The sequence below is a fragment of the Mobula hypostoma genome, chromosome 3 (assembly GCF_963921235.1).
Source record: "Mobula hypostoma chromosome 3, sMobHyp1.1, whole genome shotgun sequence".
NCBI lineage: Eukaryota > Metazoa > Chordata > Chondrichthyes > Myliobatiformes > Myliobatidae > Mobula > Mobula hypostoma.
Genome location: NC_086099.1, coordinates 154,488,008 through 154,508,339, shown reverse-complemented (window position 1 = coordinate 154,508,339; position 20,332 = coordinate 154,488,008). Strand labels below are relative to the sequence as shown.

General features: G+C 42.3%; 1 protein-coding gene across 1 annotated transcript in view; it reads left to right on the top strand.

Moving 5' to 3' along the window:
* znf830 (zinc finger protein 830) overlaps window positions 1-14,815 on the top strand; it is a 68,933-nt gene extending 54,118 nt beyond the window's left edge. The window contains exon 10 of the mRNA XM_063043939.1: window positions 10,332-14,815. Within this exon, the coding sequence (XP_062900009.1) occupies window positions 10,332-10,509 (178 nt within the window). The 3' untranslated portion in view covers window positions 10,510-14,815. The remainder of the gene's footprint in view (window positions 1-10,331) is intronic.
* The last annotated feature ends 5,517 nt before the right edge of the window (window positions 14,816-20,332 follow it).

The following is a 20,332-nucleotide window of genomic DNA, read 5'->3' as shown; positions in this document are numbered from 1 at the left end:
ACAGCAATGAACAATGGCCATCAAAATGGTGGAATTTAGTCTTGTGCCAATCCAAGGATCCCCGAAGGTGACAGTAGGTGAGTTTCTGAAGAATGCACATGAAATTCTTCCCTTCATTAGCCAGAGCATAAAGTCTAAAAATATGCAGCCTATGGTGCAAGTTTATAAAACATTGGTTAGGCCACAAATGGACTACTCTGCACATCTGCCACATTATAGACAGGATGTAAATGTACTCAAGTGAGAGCAGAGGAGGTTGATGGAGTACTGATGGAACTATGCAGAATTATGAGGGCTTAGATCGGGTGGGCAGCAAGGTGGTGTCTAAAACCAGAAAAATGGTTTAGGGAAAAGATTTAGAAAGTTTAGAAGGGAATCTGAGGAAGAATTTATATATAATATATATTCATAATACATATATATGCAGTGAGAGAGTGTGAATGCAGGTACACTGATATTAAGCTGAATTTTGAATTGTCAATGCACAGAAAACTGGGGTGTATTGGAAAAATAGATTAATATCAGCATAGGTGTAGTCGCTGATGTATGTCATGAATTTGTTGTTTTGCAGCAGTACAGTGCAAGACATAAAAGTTACTTTAAGTTGCAATAAAAATGTGTTGGTTTGAATTGCTTGTTTCTGTGCTTTAAATTTATGACCCTGTTTAATGGCACTGAAAATCAATGAGTACACTACTTTATTTTCAGATTCAGTTATGAACAGTTGATTTTTATGATCCGATGTTGAATGTTAAGATCCCATTACATTAATCGGGTATTATGTTTCTGAGATATGAATTTACAATTTGCAGAAAATTGAATAACCTCAAGGCTGAAAGAGCTAATATTGCCACCAATATCAGTAAGGTTAGCGGTAGGACATCAGTTAAGTATAATGCTGGTAATAGTGTTGTGAATCTGAGTGGTATCTATTACAGATAAGTTTAGAAGCCTGAGGCATTTCATAGAATGCTCTTGCTGATGGGACAACATGCTGGCTGTGGGCTAATTTTTCTGGGTCTTGTGCAACTATTGTTGCAAATCAGGACTTGTCAGAATATAATGGTATGTGGCTAATAAGAACACAGTTAATCGATATTCATGGAGTAGTTTTCAATTTTGTTTTAATTTTTCTAAATTCTTGACAATGAAATACGAGAGGATGTATGCTATTGAAATGAGAATTGTTCAATTGTAACTTATTATTTTTCTATCACTTTGGCAACTTGTCTCAACACAATCATGTTTCAGCCCAGAAGGCAGCATTTCTCTGTGTTATAATCTCTGAAACATACCATGACAATTTGTGTACCTTACTGAATTATTTGGAACACCTACTTAGAAAGCTGAAGATTTATAGTTTGAGTTTTTGGATTTGTGTATTGTCACAAACCACAGCTTTTTGCTGGGCATATAGATCGATTAACTTTAAATATTTTATATCTATAACTTTTGAAGGTGCCGTTTCAACCTAATTGTAATAATATGGGTTTACAGTACTGTTACTTGTGATGTGTATCTGTTTTGAAATGAACTTGCACTTCTCATGAACTCAGCTCATTTGTAGAAAGTTAAGCATATTTGCAAAGTCTATATTTTTGCCATAATGCAAATTATTGCCGTTGGTGAAGGAGAAATAGCCATCATTAGACTTGCCTTTGGTTTGTGTACAGCTGCATTGTAGAAACATATTTTGATAGAATATTATTATTGCCTAATTTAGTATGCACCGTTATATGCCATTTTATATATGCTGATGACTTATGCATCACTGCCCAAAGCTCTGATTTTAACACCGTGGAGAAAACACTTTCTGAGGCCTTGGAGGGACTAACATCCTACTATGAAGAAAACCACCTCCACGCAAACCCATTAAAGATGCAAGTTCGTGCATTCCACCTCAGGAACCGTGAAGCCAAATGACAGCTTAAAGTGACCTGGTGTGGAGCAACATTGATGCATTGCGAGCACCCGATCTACGTTTGTACTCAGGAGTCACCCTTGACAGATACCTCACTTTCAAGAACCACATCAATAAGACAAAAGCAAAAATAAGCGCACGAAAAATCATCCTGAATAAGCTCACTAACACAAAGTGGGGAGCAGGCTCGAAAACATTGCAAACCAGTGCACTTGCTCTATGCTATTCCACTGCCGAATATGCCTACCCTGCATGGGAAAGATCTACTCATGCTAAGAAGATGGATGCCGTTCTGAATGCAAGCTGCCGACTTATCACAGGTTGTTTAAAATCAACAAACACCAACAGCCTATATCTTGGCGGGTATTGCTCCCCGATATAGGAAGAACGGTAGTCAGCAAGAAAGAATGACTCCGTCAAACATCAGATGAGAGACACCCTCTACATGTTCATACACTTACACCCGGCCGCCTAAAGTCAAGGAAGAGCTTCATGAACAGTGTTGTTCTGTTACAATCAACCCCATCTGAAGCCCACATCGCCTTGTGGAAAGACCGGCTCACCAGTTGTTTGAGACTGGATGGAAATTCTACCGGATGAAAGCCTTCCCCCAGGAGCTAATTGCAACTGGGCAACCTGGAAGTGCCTTAACAGACTTAGGACTGGTGTAGGTCGTTCAAAGGTGTCACTAAGCAAATGGGGATATACAACCAGCCCAACAACTTGTGAATGTGGAACTGAGCCACAAACTATGCAACATCTCCTGCAATGCCCATCGCTAGAGGAGCCCTGTACTGTTGCAGATCTTGCCGAATTCAACAACAAGGTGCAAAAATGTGTCCAGTTCTGGCTGGGCCATGTATAGACTGTCCGTGGACACGATAGAAGAAGAAGTATGCACCCATTCAATAAGGTTTATAGCTTACCATAGTTTAAATTAACAAAGCCATATAAAAAAATTAACCCTTATTGTCATTGTGACTTGGACAATGATAAGGTGTTATATTCCCACCTCTTCATAACTAAATGGTATTTTTTTCAGAGAGCAGAAGATTTCAATGAGATTCCCCCCTCAACCTAAATTCCAGCGAGTACAGAATAAGAGCCATCAAATGTTCCTTATTTGATAACTCTTTTATTCCTGAAATCATCCTTGTAAACCTCGTCTGAATGCTCTCCAATGCCAGCACACATCTTCTTAGATAAGAAGCCCAACACTGTTCACAATACTCAGGTGAGGCCTCACCAGTGCCATATAAAGCCTCAGCATCACATCCCTGCTCTTGTATTCCAGACCTCTTGAAGTGAATGCTAACATTGCATTTGCCTTCCTCACCACTGACTCAGCCTGCATGTTAACTTTTAGGGTGTTCTGTATAAGGACCCCCATGTCCCTTTGCATTTCAGATTTTTGGATTTTCTATCTGTTTAGAAAATAGTCTGCACATTTATTTCTACTACCAAAATGCATGTCCATGCATTTTCCAACATTGCATTTCATTTGCCACTTTCTTGCCCATTCTCCTAATCTGCCTGAGTCCTTCTGTAGCCCACCTGTTTCCTCAACACTACCTGCCCCTCGTGTTGGCACGTGGCCAAGTGGTTAAGGCATTCGTCTAGTGATTTGAAGGTCGCTAGTTCGAGCCTTGGCTGAGGCAGCGTGTTGTGTCCTTGAGCAAGGCACTTAACCACACATTGCTCTGCGGCGACACCGGTGCCAAGCTGTATGGGTCCTAATGCCCTTCCCTTGGACAACATCGGTGGCGTGGAGAGGGGAGACTTGCAGCATGGGCAACTGCTGGTCTTCCATACAACCTTGCCCAGGCCTGCACCCTGGAAACCTTCCAAGGCGCAAATCCATGGTCTCATGAGACTAACGGATGCCTATACCTGCCTCCACCAAGCTTCATATCATCTGCAAATCTGTAAACAAAGCCATCTATTCCATCATCTAAATCTTTAATATACAGTGTAAAAAGAAGTGATCCCAACACCGAACCCTGTGGAATACCACTGCCAGCCAACCAGAAAAGGATCCTTTTATTCCCACTTGCTGCCTGCTATCAATCAGCCAATGCTCTAACCATGCCAGTAACTTTCTTGTAATCCCATGGGCTCTTATCTTGGTAAGCGGCCTCATGTGTGGCACCTTGTCAAAGGCATTCTGGAAGTCTAAATATACAACATCCACTGCATCCTTAATTTCATTAGGCGGAATTTACCCAGACTGTCAAGAGTTAAGTTCACCGTGTATGTTACCTGTTATGCTATTACGTTTTGGGGGTGGGGTTATATTTATGATTTTGCCATTTGTGGCGGATCTCAATAAAGTGTATGTTAGAAGTCATTACATTTGTGTTGATTTTTGTTGACGTTCCTATCTATCCTACTTGTAATCTCCTTAAAGAATTCCAACAGGTTCATCAGGCAAGATTTTCCCTTCACTTTCTCCCTGTCAGATTTCAAGTTGAACTCAATCATTTTGTGATTATTGCCTCCGAGAAGTTCTTTTCCCTTAAAATCCATCGTCACCTCTGGTTCATTACATAACACCCAATCCAGTATAGCGTATCCCCTATAGCTGAAAACAAACTATAGAGATGTCCAAACATGACCCAGAAACTGATCAAGTGGGCTCATCATCAGAAAGAAGACTAATGAAGGGTAGTGTGACAGTATAGTGGTTAGCGTAATGCTATTACACTGCCAACAACCTACTTTCAATTCCACCTATCTGTAAGAAGTTTATATGTTCTCGCCTTGCTGTGTGGGTTTCCCCTGAGTGCTCCAGTTTCCTCCCACGTTCTAAACACATGTAGATTAATTGGTCACATGGCAGGGTATAATTGCGTGGCAGGGGCTCATCACCCAGAAGAGCCTGTTACCGTTCCAAATCACTAAATCAGTGGTTCTCAATCAGAGTCCAAGGACTCCGTGCTTAATGGTAATGGTCCATGTTTGGGCACCACTGATCTAAATAAATAAAATAATAAAAAATAAGACTCTTCATTTTAAAGAGTATTGAATGTAGTTAATATTAGTTTATTTAAGGAAATAATTGTTTTGCATTTAGTATGGGATCAATTGATAGTGGAGCAGGGATGGAGTGATTTAAGGACAAGGATAGGCCAGAATGGCCAAGTAATTTATTTTCATCTCAAGCTTGGCATTCTTAAGTATTAAACACTGAAAACTGCAAGAAAGAACATTATAGCATTCTTCATGCTGAGGCAGTTTTGAAAGAATTAATAGGTATTTCAGTGAAAGAAGGTATATAGAAATAATTAATAGATGATTTACTCAAATATGACTGGGTATGGAAGGGTTGTCTTATGAGAAAAGCTTCAATAGACAAGGCCCGTATCTGTTGTTGTGAATAAAAATGGCAGAGTCATAGAAAAAGGCCCTTCGGCCCATCCAGTCCATGTCAAACCATTTAAACTGCCTGGTTGCATTGACCTGCGCTCAGACCACGGCCCTCCTACTCGGGGATCAGCTATACTGGATTGGGTGCTATGTAATGAACCAGAGGCAATTAGCGTAAAAGAACCCTTAGGAACCATTGATCACAATATGATTGTGTTCAACCTGAAATTTGATAGGGAGAAAGGAAAGTCTGATGTAGCAGTGTTTCAGTGGAGTAAAGGAAATTACAGTGCTATGAGAGAGGAGTTGGCCAAAATAAATTGCTACTGGCAGGGATGTCAGCAGGGCAGCAATTGCGTGTGTTTCTGGGAAAAAAGAGGAAGGTGCAGGACATTTGTATTCCAAAAATGAAGAAATTCTCAAATGGTAAAATAATACAATCGTGGCTGACAAGGGAAGTCAAAGCTAATGTAACAGCAAAAGAAAGGGCATATAACAAAGCAAAAATTAGTGGGAAGATCAAGGATTGGGAAGTTGTTAAAAGCTACAGAGAGTAACTAAAAAATCATTAGAAGGGAAAAGATGAAATATGAAAGCAAGCTAGCAACTAATACCAAAGTGGATGGTAAAAGTTTTTTCAAGTATGTTAAAAATAAGAGAAATGAGAGTGGATATAGGACCACTAGAAAATGAGGCAGGAGAAATAATAATGAGGGACAAGGAGATGGCTGATGAACTAAATGAGTATTTTGCGTCAGTCTTCACTGTGGAGGTCACAAGTTTACTTGATGCTGTAGTGTGTGGAGGAAGAGAAGTGGGTGCAGTTGCTGTTAGAAGGGAGAAGGTGCTCAAAAAGCTGAAAGACTTAAAGATACTTGGGTCACGCGGACCAGAGGAACTGCACCCTAGGGTTCTGAAAGAGGTAGTGTTAGAGATTGTGGTAGTATTAGAAATGATCTTTCAAAAATCATTGGTCTCTGGCATGGTACCAGAGGACTGGAAAATTGAAAATTTTACTCCACTCTTTAAAAAAGGAGGAAGGCAGCAGAAAGGAAATTATAAACCAGTTAGCCCGACCTCAATGGTTGGGAAGATATTGGAGTCAATTGTTAAGGATGAGGTGATGGAATACTTGCTGACACAGGACAAGGTAGTACAAAGTCAGCATGGTTTCCTTCAGGGAAAATCCTGCCTGACAAACCTGTTGGAATTCTTTGAGGAGATTTCAAGTAGGATAGATAAGGGGGATGTAGTGGATGTTGTATATTTGGACTTCCAGAAGGCCTTTGACAAGAAGCCACACATGAGGCTGCTTACCAAGTTAAGAGCCCATGGTATTACAGGAAAGTTACTGACATGGTTAGAGCATTGGTAAGAGGCAGTGAGTGGGAATAAAAGGATCCTTTTCTGGTTGGCTGTCAGTGACTAGTGGTGTTTCGCAGGGGTCGGTGTTGGGACCACTTCTTTCTGTGCTGTACATAAATGATTTAGATGATGGAATAGATGGCTTTGTTGTCAAGTTTGCCGATGGTACGAAGATTGGTGGAGGGGCAGGTAGTGTTGAGGAAACAGGAAGGCTGCGGAAGGACATAGACAGATTAGGAGAACGGGCAAGAAAGTGGCAAATGAAATATAATCTTGGAAAGTACATGGTCATGCACTTTGGAAGAGGAAATAAATGTGCAGACTGTTTTCTAAATGGGGAGAAAATCCAGGAATCTGAGAGCAGAGGGACGTGGGAGTCCTTCTGCAGAACACCCTTGAGGTTAACTTGCAGGTTAAGTCAGTGGTGAGGAAGGCAAATGCCACGTTAGCATTCATTTCAAAAGGTCTGGAATGTAAGAGCAAGGATGTGATGCTGAGGCCTTATAAGGCACTGGTGAGGCCTCGCCTTGAGTATTGTGAACAGTTTTGGGCCCCTCCTCTTAGAAAAGATATGCTGGCATTGGAGAGGGTCCAGAGGAGGTTCGCAAGTATGATTCTGGGAATGAAAGGGTTATCATATGAGGAACGTTTCATGGCTGTGGGTCTGTACTTACTGGAATTCAGAAGGATGGGGGGGGGAGATCCCATTGAAACCTTTTGAATGTTGAAAGTCCTGGACAGAATAGATGTGGAAAGGAGGTTTCCCATGGTGGGAGAGTCTAGGAATAGAGGGACGCCCTTTCAGAACAGAAATGCAGAGAAATTTCTTTAGCCAAAGTGTGGTGAATTTGTGTAGCTGTGAAGGCCAGATCGTTGGGCGTATTTAAGGCAAAGGTTAATAAGTTCCTGGAGAAGGCCAGGTACTGGGGTTGAGGAAGAGATAGAAAAAGGATCAGCCATGATTGAATGGTGGAAATGACTCGATGGGCCAGATAGCCTAATTCTGCTCCTATATCTTATGGTCTTATATTCCTCCCCCCCCCCGCTCCGCCCCCATACACCTATCAGAACTCATCTTAAATGTTGAAATCAAAATCACACCCACCACTTGCGCTAGCAGCTCACTCCACACTTACCACCCTCAGAGTGAAGAAGTTTCCCCTCATGTTACCCATGAACATTTCACCTTTCAACCTTAACCCATGGCCTCGAGTTGTAGTCCCTCCCAACCTCAATGGAAAAAGCCTGCTTGCATTACCCTATCAATACCTCTTAATTTTTTATACCCCTATCATCTCCTCTCAATCTTCTGTGTTCTAGGAATAAAATTCTAACCTGTTCAATCTTTCCTTGTAACTCAGGTCCTCTAGTCCTGGCAACATCCTTGTAAGCTTTCTCTGTACTCTTTCAATCTTATTTACAACTTTCTTGTAGGTTGTGACCGAAGCTGCATACAATACTCTAAGTTAGGCCTCACCAATGCCTTGTACAATGTGGATATAACATCCCAATTCCTGTACTCAATACTTTGATCTCTGTGGCTAATGTGCCAGAAGCTTTCTTTACAACTCTGTCTGCCTGTGACACCATTTTCAATGATTGGACTTGTATTCCCAGATCCCCTTTTTCTACCACAATCCTCACTGCCCTGCCACTCGCTCTATAAGACATACCGTAGGTTGGTCCTCCCAAAGTTCAACGTTTCACATTTGTCTGCATTAAATTCCATCTGCCATATTTCAGCTCATTTTTCAGCTGATCCCGATCTGGCTTCACGCTTTGATCCTTTTCCTTGCTGTGCATTACACCCCCAATCTTAGTGTCGTCTGCAAATTTGCTGATCTAGTTAACCACATTATCATCCAGATCGCTGATGTAGATGACAAGCACCAATCCCTGCAGCACTCCACCAGTCACAGGCCTTCACTCAGAGAGGCAACCATCTACTACCACCCTCTGACACATCCCACAAAGCCAATGTCTAATCCATTTTTACTACCTCATCTTAAACACCAAGTGACTATACCTTATTGACCAAACTCTCATGCAAGACGCTGTCTACATGGACTTCAGCAAGGCCTTCGACAACATCCACTGCTTTGCTTTCATCAGCTTTCCTGGTAACTTCCTTGAAAAACTCTATAAGGTTAGTTTGACATGGCCTATTACGCGCACATCCATGCTGAGTATTCCTGTCAGTCCCAGACTGTCCAATTACTCTTTTCTCTTAGAACACCTTTCAATAACTTTCCAACTACTCATGTCAGGCTCACCGGTCTATAATTTCCTGGTTTATTCTTTGAGCTTTTCTTAAATGGTGGAACAACATTAGCTATCCTCCAATCTCCGGTACCTTACCTGTTGCCATGGATGATTTAAATATCTCTACTAGGACCCTTGCAATTTCTGCACTTGCCTCTCACATGGTCCAAGGAAACATCTTGTCAAGCCCTGGGGATGTATCCACTCTGATTTGCCTCAAGATAGCAAACATATCCACCACTGTAATCTGTATAGGGTCCATGACCTTGCTGCTGTTTTGTCTCACTTCTATTGATTTTGTATCTGTCTCCTGAACAGATGCAAAAAATCCGTTTAAGATCTTCCCCCATCTCTTTTAGCTCCATGTACAAATTATCATTCTGACCTTCCGGAGAACCAGTTTTGCCCCTTGCAATCCTTTTGCTCTTAATATACCTATAGAATCTCTTAGGATTCTCCTTCACCATATCTGCTAGGGCAACCTCATGCCTTCCTTTAGTGCTCCTGATTCCTTTCTTGTCTTCTATTGCTTTTATACTCCATAAATACCTCATTTGTTTCTACCTGCCTATACCTGCAATGCACCTCTTTTTCCTTAACCAGGGCCTCAATATCTCTTGAAAGCCAAGGTTCCCTAAACCTGTTGTCCTTGCCTTTTATTCTGACAGGCACATACATGCTCTGAGCTCTCAAAAATTCATGTTTGAAAGCCTCCCTCTTACCATGTACACATTTGCCAGAAAACAGCTTGTCCCAATCTAAACTCAGCGAATCAGGTAGCATTGAAAAAGGGAAATGGACAGTTGCCGTTTCGAGCTGAAGCCCACGTCGACTGTTTATTTACCTCTGTAGATGATGCCTGACCTGGTGAGTTCCAACAGCTTTTTGTGTGTGCTCCTTATGTGATTTTTGTTTTATGTCCCCTTTCTCCTCCAGTTTAAACAAACGCTTTTGTTTAATAGTACTCTTAAAATAATGCTTCTCCTGATACCTCACCTGTTTTTCTTGCTGTACAATTTTATTAGTCCATCAATATTCATCAAGGTCATCTTCAAAAGACAATGCCTGAAGGTGGTAGCATTCATCATTAAGGACCCTCACCATCCAGGACGTGCTCTCTTCTCAGTACTTGCCCTCCACCAAGGATTTCGGAATGATCCATAAACACTACTTCACTATTTTTGCTTCTATTTGTAATTTTTTTTTGTATTGTAATTTTTTATATTTTTTTTATGTATTGCACTGTACTGTTGCTGCAAAACAACAAATTTCACAACATGTCAGTAATAAACCTGGTTCTGGTCTGATGAATTTGTCATGCATTAGTTTGCATGATAAAATCATGAAATATTGTTTTGCTTATTCTTTAGTTATTAATTCTTTTCATAATTATTGTCGTTTCTTTCTTTTCCTGCAGCATGTGCTACAAACGTGTAGAGTATTTAAGAGACCGGCAAGAGACTGTAAAGCAACAATTGATGACAACTTTGAAAAGCAGACCATCACAAGGTGATGAGAAAGTTGATACCTATGAGGAAGAGGAACTTCAAGAGTTCCTTTCAGGTGATTGGCGAGCAAAAGGAGCTTTGCTTTAGTACACTGTTGTGCAATAATTAGTCAAAGTAAGCATACAACAAACCATGACGTATTGCTAATCAAGACTGACTTCTTATGGAGCTTTCGCATGAACTGATAAATATTCAAGAACTTCAGTCATGACCATGGGAATACTTTGAAATATTATTTCTTTTTTAGATTGGTAAAGCTTTTCAGATGTACAGTGGTTATTACATTAAAATAAATGTTCACTTGTGTCCAGATTTAGTTTTATCAGATTACTTCAACTAACAGGATTTTCTGATCATATTACATTTTTCTGCACTGAGCTTTATACAAGATTAAATTTGGCGACGCCCAGTAACACGAGTGGCATTGATCGTGTGGATAGTCAGAGGCTTTTTCCCAGGGTGGAAATGGCTAGCACGAGAGGGCACAGTTTTAAGGTGCCTGGAAGTAGGTACAGAGGAGATATCAGGGGTAAGTTTTTTTTTTTACGCAGGGTGCTGCGTGCGTGGAATAGGCTGCTGGCGACAGTAGTGGTGGTAGATACGATGGGTCTTTTAAGAGACTCCTGGACAGGTATACCCTAGGTAATTTCTCAGGTAAGGACATGTTTGGCACAGCTTTGTGGGCCAAAGGGCCTGTATTGTGTTGTAGGTTTTCTATGTTAACAACTTTTTCTGAAGAAGAAATCAAGCATTGTGGTAAAATTTGGTTTGAAAACCTAGCTCTTTTGTACAAGTTTGTTTTAGAAATGGAATTTTACAAGGTAATATGCTGGTTTTGTGTTATGTTGCAAGAGCTGAATTTCCAGTCCAAAAACAGTAAAGGGTAAATCTCTTTTACAGAGAACATAGAACAATACAGCACAGAAAACAGGGTCTTTGGCCCACAGTGATGTACTAAACCACATAAATTAGTAATCAACTTGCCAACCTCTCTTTCTTCATCTCTTCATAATGTCCATATCCCTCCATTTTCCTCACATTCATGTGTGTATCTTAACGTCTCTTAAAAGTCCTTAGTATATCAACCTCTAAAGCCACCTCAGGCAGTGCATTCCAGTCACCCACTACTCTGTGTGTGTAAAAAAAAACACACACAACAAACCAACTTACCTCTACGTCTCCTTTAAAAAGCCCCCACCATGTTAAATGCATATCCTCTGGTATTAGACATTTCAACACTACGAAAGATATGCTGACTGTCTACTCTATGTCTGTCTCGCTTAACCTTATAGACCTCTATCAGATCTCCCCTCAGCCTCCACCACTCCAGAGAAAACAACCCATGTTTATCCAACCTCTCATTACAGCACATGCCCTTTAATTCAGCAGCATTCTGGTAAACCTCTTCTGCACCCTCTTCAAAGCCTCAACATCCTTACGATAATGGGGTGACCAGAACTATATGCAATGCTCCCATGCAGCCTAACTAGAGTTTTATAAAGCTGCAACATCCTGACTTTTGAACTCAGTGCTCGACTGAAGAGGCAAGCATGCCAAATGCCTTCTTCCACCTTCTACCAACTTCCCAGTCATCATGGACTCACCTTCACTACTGAGCAGGCGAGAAGGGCTCTGAGGAAACTCAGACGCAGCAAAGCGTTGGGACCCGAGGTGCTGAGCAGCTGTGTGGAGTTGGTCAGCACATTTTCAATCTGAGTCTCAGCCTGGAGAGGGTCACAACTGTGAGGAAAGCACCGTATGTGGTCCTGGTACCCAAGAAGGGCTGACCAAATGTCTGGAATGACTACCGTCCAGTGGCCCTGATCATGAGACCCCTGAGAGGCTGGTTCTGGCTCACCTCTGACCCCTGGCCAGATCAGTCCTTGATCCCCGACGGGAGCACATTGGAGTTGACGATGTTGTCATCTACCCGCTGAACAGAGTCTACCCCATTTGGATAAGCAGGGCAGCACTGAGGATCATGTTTTTTTGATTTTTCTAGTGCCTCCGACACCATTCAGCCCTCATTGCTGGGGGAAGAGCTCCATTCAGTACAGGTTGGTACTTCCATTACATCCTGGATAATAGACTACCTGACTAGCAGACCAGTCTGTGCAGCTTCGGAGCTGTGTGTCAGACATGGCTATAAGCAGCACTGGAGCCACACAGGGGATTGTATCGGCTCCCTTCCTGTTTACCCCGTATACCTTGGACTTTAGATACATCACTGAGTCATGTTATCTGCAGAAATTCTCTGATGACTCAGCAATAGTTGGATGTATGAAAGGAGGACAGGAGGATGAATTGAGGGCCCTGGTGGAGGACTTTGTCAAATGGTGCAAGCTGAACCATCTGCAGCTCAACATCAGTAAGACATAGGAGATGGTGATGGACTTTAGGAAGATGAAATCTTACTGTTTCCCGATACTATTGATGGTGAGGATCTACAAGTACATGGGGGGTGCACCTGGATGACAGACTTGAGTGGAGCACCAGCACAGAGGCTGTGTACAAGAAGGGCCACATCACCTCCACCTCCTGAGGAGAATGAGGTCCTTTGGAGTATGCAGGCCTCTCCTTCACAATCTACCACTCTGTTGTCACCAATACAATCTTCTATGCAGTGGTGTGCTGGGCAATGGCATCAACACAGCTGATGTCAACAGGCTCAATAAACTGATTAGAAAGGCTGGCACTATTATAGGTGTCAAACTGGACATACTGGAGGCTGAGGTAGAGTAAAGGTCCCTCTGGAAAATCCTGGCAATTCTGGACAATGTTTCTCACCCTCTGCATACCACCTTGGCTGAGCATAGGAGCACTCTCAGTAATAGACCAAGACAACTGCACTGCTCCAAAGTGCGCATTATGAGGTCATTCTTACCCTTGACCATTAGGCTCTATAATGAGTCAATCTGTAGCCGGGGAAGTGATGACCCCCTCCTGTTAGACTGTTATTAACCTCAGTTACCAGAACTCTGTTTGATCTTTGTTTATCTCTGTTTAGCTCTTTACCACACCCTGTTGTTAATGGACACCCTGTGCAATACTGCTATCACTTCTTATCTGGATGATGCAAATATGCACCCATTACTGTATCATATTACGGAAATTCTTGCACTACCACCTTATTAGTGTGAACTTGTAAATCTTGTAATCTTTGACTTGTAAGTCTTGTATATCTTATTTTTAAGGTAACTTATTTTTATTCTTTCTTAGTCCTCTTCTAATAGTTGTATATCTGTGCACTTGTAATGCTACTGTGATACTGTAATTTCCTTTGGGGTCAATAAAGCATCTGTCTTGTATCTTAATTACCCTTATCAACCTGTGTAGCCACTTTCAGTGAGCTATGAACTTGGATCCCAAGATCTCTATGCTCAGCAACACTGTTAAGGGTCTTGCCCTTAATAGTGGATTATCTCTTAACATTTGACCTACCAAGGTGCAACTTCACATTTGGCCAGTTTAAACTTCATCTGCCATTTTGCCACTCATATCTGCAGCTGATCTATATTCTGTTGTATTCTTTCCCAGTCATCTATATTTTCCACAACACTGCCAATCTTTGTATCATCTGCAAACTTACTAACACACTGGTCTACATTTTCATCTAGGTCACTTATGTACATCACAAACAGAAGCAGTCCCCTTACAGACCCCTGCAGAACATCACTAATCACAGACTTCCAACAAGAGCAAGATCCTTCAAACACCATCCTCTGTCTTCTATAGGCAAGCCAGTTCTGAATCCAAACAGCCAATTCACCATTGTTCCATTGCATCTTGATCTTCTGGATGAGCCTCCCATGAGGAACCTTGACAAAGCCTTACTAAATTCCACGTAGACAACATCCACGGCTCGACCTTCATCATTTCACCCCTATCATCTTGTCAAAATTTCAAGTTAGTAAGATGCAACTTGCCCCGTAAAAAACCATGCTGGCTCTCCCTAATTAGACCATGGCTTTACAAATGCTTATCAATTGTATCCCTAAGAATTCTCTCCAGTAACTTCCCTACCACTTTCGTGAAACTCGTCGGTCGATAGTTTCCAGGATTTTCCCTGCTTCCCTTCTTGAACAATGGAACAACATTAGCTCATTGCCAGTCCTCCAGGACCTTGCCTGTGGCTCTAGAGAATACAAAGATATTGGTCAAGGCTCCAGAAATCTCTCTCTTGCCTCTTTCAATAACCTGGGGTATATCCCATTAGGCACTGGGGGCTTATCCACCTCAAGGCTCTTTAAGAAACCCAACGCTACCTCCCCTGGTACTTTGAAATGCCCTCATATATTAATAGTCTTGGCACAGATCACCCTCCATGTCCTTCTCCTTGGTAAATACTGATGTAACAAACTAATTCAGGATGTCACCCACATCCTTGAGTGGTCCCACTCTCTCTGGTTATCCCCTTGCTCCTGATGTATATATAGAATGCACTGGGATTCTCAAGGGCTCTGTTTGATTTTAGCCTCTTAAGCCTTATGTACTTTTCCTTCTTGACTAAGTTCATCATCTCCCTTAACATTCAAGGTTCTCTTACCTTGCCATCCTTGTCCTTCTGACTAGAACATACTGTACTTTGTGTAGTTAGACTTTAAACACCCTCCACATGTTGGATGTGGACTTGCCCCAAAAAACAGCTGTTCCCAATTAACTGTCCCTCGTTCCCACCTAATGCTTTCATAATTTGCCCTGCTCCAGTTTAATACTTTCCCACAAGGTCCATATGTGTCCTTATCTATAACTATCTTAAAACTTAAGGAGTTGTGGTCACTGTTCCCTAACAGCTCACCCGCTGAAAGTTAGGTCACCTGACCAGGCTCATTACCCAGCACCTGGTCCAGTACAGCCCCTCCTCTCACTGGACTCTCAACATACTGATTTAAGCAACCGTCCTGGATGCACTGGACAAATTCTGCCCCATCTGAACCACTTGCACTCAGAAGGTCCTAGTTTATTTTAGGGAAGTTGAAGTCCCCCTTAATAACAACCCTTATACCTTTTACACCTTTCGTTTATCTGCCTGCATATCTGTTCCTTCATGTCCCTTGATTACTGGAGGTCTGTAGTACAATTCTATCAGAGTGATTGGACCCTTCCTATTTTGAATTCTATCCATATAGACTCAGTGGACAAGCCTTCTATTATGTCCCTTTTACGTGCAGCTATGTATTGTCCCTCATTAGTAGTGCAGCTCTTCCCCCCTTCCTCCTCCTTTTATCTCCCTCTCTATGTTTAATAAAATGTCAAAACCCTGGGATATTATGCACCCATTCCTGTCCCTCTCAACCAAGTCTCTGTAATGTCCACAACATCATAGATTCCCTACACTGATCCATGCTCTAGGTTCATCATCTTTACCCTTAATACTCCTAGCATTAAAATATACACATTTCAAGCTATCAGACCCATCGAACCTGTTATTTCATTTTTGCCTTTCAAAATTTGCCCTGATATCTACCTTTCGGTCTGATCCTTCCTTTATTGACCTGGTATTCTGGTTCCCAGGCTGCTGCAAAACTAGTTTTAACTCTTCCCCCAGTAGCATTAACAAACCTCCCAGTCAGGATATTGGTTACTGTCCAGGTTAGGTGCAACCCATACCTCTTACAAGTCACCCCTGCTCCAGAAGAGGTTCCAATGATCCTAGAATGTGAAATCCTGCCTCCTGCAATTACTCATCCATCTGTACTGTCATCCAATTCCTGCCCTGACTAGCACGTGGGGCCAGGAGTAAGCTAGAGATCACTAGCTTGGAAGTCCTGCTCTTCAGCTTCTTTCTAACTCCCTATACTCTCTGTGCAAGACCTCTTCCCCCTTTCTACCAATGCCATTAGAGCCAATGGAGGAACAACATCTTGTATTCCATTTGGGTAGCCTCCAGTCTGAATGCATGAACATAGATTTCTCGAACTTCTGGTAATTCCCACCACCCCGTCCCCCTTCCTTCACCATTTCCCATCCCATTTTTCCTCTCTCACCTTATCTCCTTGCCTGCCCATCGCCTCCCTCTGGTGCTCCTCCCCCCATTTCTTTCTTCCATGGCCTTCTGTCTCTTTCACCAATTTACTTCCCAGCTCTTTACTTCACCCCTCCCCCTTCAGGTTCCACTATCACCTTGAGTTTCTCTCACCCCTCCCCCCCATCTTTTAAGTCTACTCCTCAGCTTTTTTTCCTCCAGTCCTGCTGAAGGGTTTCAGCCCAAAATGCCCACGATACTCTTTTCCATAGATGCTGCCTAGCCTGCACCTTAAAGTCCTGCTTGTAGCACAGAGAGTAAATTCTCTCATCTGCAGCAATTGTAACAGTGCAGATTTACATTTTTAGAACTTTTAACAAGAAACTGATGTTACATTTGGTACTCGTGATCATTGTGTAAAGTTATCATTCAGTGTCCTTTCTTCTGACTTCCACTCTTTGAAAATAAAGTTGCTGGGAAAGGGACGGAAGACTGCCAGTACATCTACATTCGTATGTCACTTGTTTTTACACAATGGTGGTCTTGCTTCTGGACAGTTTTGGTAGCTATCCTTTGACTATAGATCAAGTTTACATTTACACCTTCTCAGGATGGAATCTCCTGGCCATTCATCTCCATGGAAGTTGCCATAACATATTTCAATGAAGCATGAAGCTTCTGTGCTTAATAGCTTTGACTGGATCCAATTTTCCTCTTGGACCAAACGCATGCCCCATATACACACACACCAATCCTAGGTAATCAATCTGTAAACTTAACTATAAATGAATCTGTATTAAAAGACATTTCCATCCTCTCCATGGAATATGTGAACAATTTATTAACTGTCTTTTAGTACTGCAGGACGCCCATGAAGCCTGTTTGAGTTTGAGCCACCATTTTGTTTTCTACCATGGCCCCAATGTGCCACATACTCAAACCTGTGTCTGTTTGCACTTCAACTCTCAGCTTGTTTCATTATTTGCAAAGTTTTAGCACTTCATGTACAATTCTGCCCTGCAAATCCAAAACTTGTCTGGCATCAGCTGAGCAAATAATGATGTGACAGATTGAACCACGCACTCTCCTACTGTTGTGGGAGCTTTGGAAGAACCCCATACTACTGCACACGGTTCACAGATTAGACAGCAATTACAGAATCTGCACAGAGTTTTCCCCAGTAATCCCCAGTTTTCCCCAGTTATCAGAATCAGGTAATCAGCAGCATATGTCATGAAGTTTGTTACTTTGCAATGCAATACATGATAAATATGGAAAAAACTGAATTACAGTAAATATATATAAAATAGTTAAAATAAGTAGTGAAAGATCAGGAATTTAAAACAGTATTGAGGTAGTCTTCACGAGTTCAATGTCCATTTAGAAATTGGATGGCAGAGGGGGAAAAGCTGTTCCTGAATCGCTGAGTGTGTGCCTTCAGGCTTCTGTACCTGCTTCCTGATGGTAGCAATGAGAAGAGGACATACCCTGAGTGCTGGGGGTCTTTAATGATGGATGCCACCTATCTGAGGCACCGCTCTGTGAAGATGTCATGGATACTGCAGAGGCTAGTACCCATGACGGAGCTGACTAATTTTACAACTTTCTGCAGCTTACTTCGATCATGTATAGTAGCCCCCACCATACTAGACAGTGATTCAGCCAGACAGAATGCTCTCTACGGTATATCTGTTGAAGTTTGAGTGTTTTAGACGATGAACCAAATCTCAAACTCCTAGTGGAATATAGCTGCTGTCTTGCCTTCTTTATGGCTGCATAAATACGTTGAGACAAGGTTAGGTCCTCAAAGACTGACACCCAGAAATTTGAAACTCTCACTTTCTCCACTTCTGATCCCTCTGTATGTGCTCTTTTGTCTTACTCTTTCTGAAGTCTACAGTCAGCTCTTTGGTCTTACTAACATTGAGTCCAAAGTTATGACGCCACTCAACTAGTTGGTATATATTGCTCTTATACGCCCTCCTGTCACCACCTGAGATTCTGCCAACAGTGGGAGTACCATCAACAAACTTACAGATAGCATTTGAGATGTACCTAGCCACACAGTCGTGGGTATATAGAGTAGAGCAGTGGACTAAGCACAAGTCCCTGAGGTCCGCCAGTGTTGATCGTCAGCGAGGAGGAAATATTATTACCAATCCACACAGTTTGTGGTCTTCCAGTTAGGAAGTCAAGGATCCAGTTGCAGAAGGAGGTACAGAGGCCCCGGTTCTGTAGCTTTTTGATCAGGACTGTTGGAGTGATGGTGCGAAACACTGAGCTATAATCAATAAACAGTACCAATAGGTGTTTGTATTGTCCAGGTGATCCAAGGCCACGTGAAAGACCAATGAGATCGCAACTGCTGTAGACTTGTTGTGGTGATAGGCAAATTGCAGTGAGTTCAGGTCCTTGCTGAGGCAGGAGTTGATTATAGCCATGACCAACCTTTCAAAGCATTTCATCAGCGTAGATGTGAATGCTACTCAACAATAGTCATTAAAGCAGTTCACACTACTCTTCTCGGGCACTGGTACAATTGTTGTTCTTTTGAAGCAGGTGGGAACTTCCTACCGTAGCAGTGAGAGATTGAAAATGTCTTTGATAACCTGCCAGTTGGTTGACACAAGTTTTCAGAGCCTTACCAGGTGCTCCATCGGGGGCAGCTGCCTTGTGAGTGAGCATTCACCCTCCTGAAAGACAGCCTGTCGCTGGCCTTCAAGACAGAGACCACAGGATCACCAGGTGCTGCTGGGATCCTCACAGATGTAGTTTTATTCTCTCTTTCAAAGGATTGAGTCTGTCTGGTAGTGAAGTATCACTGCCATTCATGATGTTGTGTTTCGCTTTATAGGATTTATGTCCTGCAAACCCTGCTGGTGTTAACATGCATCTGACGTCACCTCCAACCTTATTCAGAATTGTTTCTTCACTTTTGAAATTGTCCTCCGCAAATCATACCTGGTCTTCTTGTACAGACCTGGGTCGTCAGACTTAAATGCCACAGATCTAATCATCAGCAGACTGTGAGCCTCCTGGTTCATCCACGACTTTTGGTTTGGGAATGTACAGCAAGATTTCATAGGCACACACTCATCCACACAGGTTTTAATGAAGTTGGTGACAACTGTGGCATGCTTGTCCATACTCAAAAATGAATCCCTTAGTACAGCCCAGTCCAGCAATTCGAAGCAGTCCTGTAAGCGCTCCTGTGCCTCCCTTGTCTATACCTTCTTGGTCCTCACTACTGGTGCTGCAGTCTTCAGTCTCTGCCTATCATCAGGGAGTAGAAGTACAGCCAGATGACCAGACTTTCTGAAGTGCAGGTGTGGGATAGCACAGTAAGCGCTCTTGATCTTCATGTAGCAGTGTAATTCAGCAATCTCAGTTCTTGTATTATATAATTCAATGAATTTTCCTTCCCAGTTCACAGTACTTTGTATAAAATTGGAGGTGGAATGCCATGATCACTGGTTTTGGTCAGCTCATGACTCACAGTGGATTGGGGCTGCTCACAGTTCAGGCTGTAGCACTGGGGGACATAGAAACAATCCCAAACGTAAAGTAGAGTACCATACCTACCCTACCCACCTTCCATGGCTCCTTTCCTGCCACTGTTCTGAGGCTGCCAGGGGAGAGTTCCTTAACTGTTGATTCACTTCTCAGCACTCAGTATGACATCTAAAATAGGCGCAGTACTGTACATTCCACATTCAGTTCCTGACACGAACGACACAGGTCCATTCAAACATATAATTTGCTTCTGTCCAATTCTGTGACTTTTGTTTAAGGAGAAGAATATGGATGTTACTGCTATACACAGATTACCACACCTATAGAGGATGAACTCCAATTTCTAGCCAATCATATTCTCTAAAGCTCTTCCAAAGGGCTTTGATAAATGGCTCAATAATGGAGCTGAAGCCTATAGAATGAAAGTAAGGA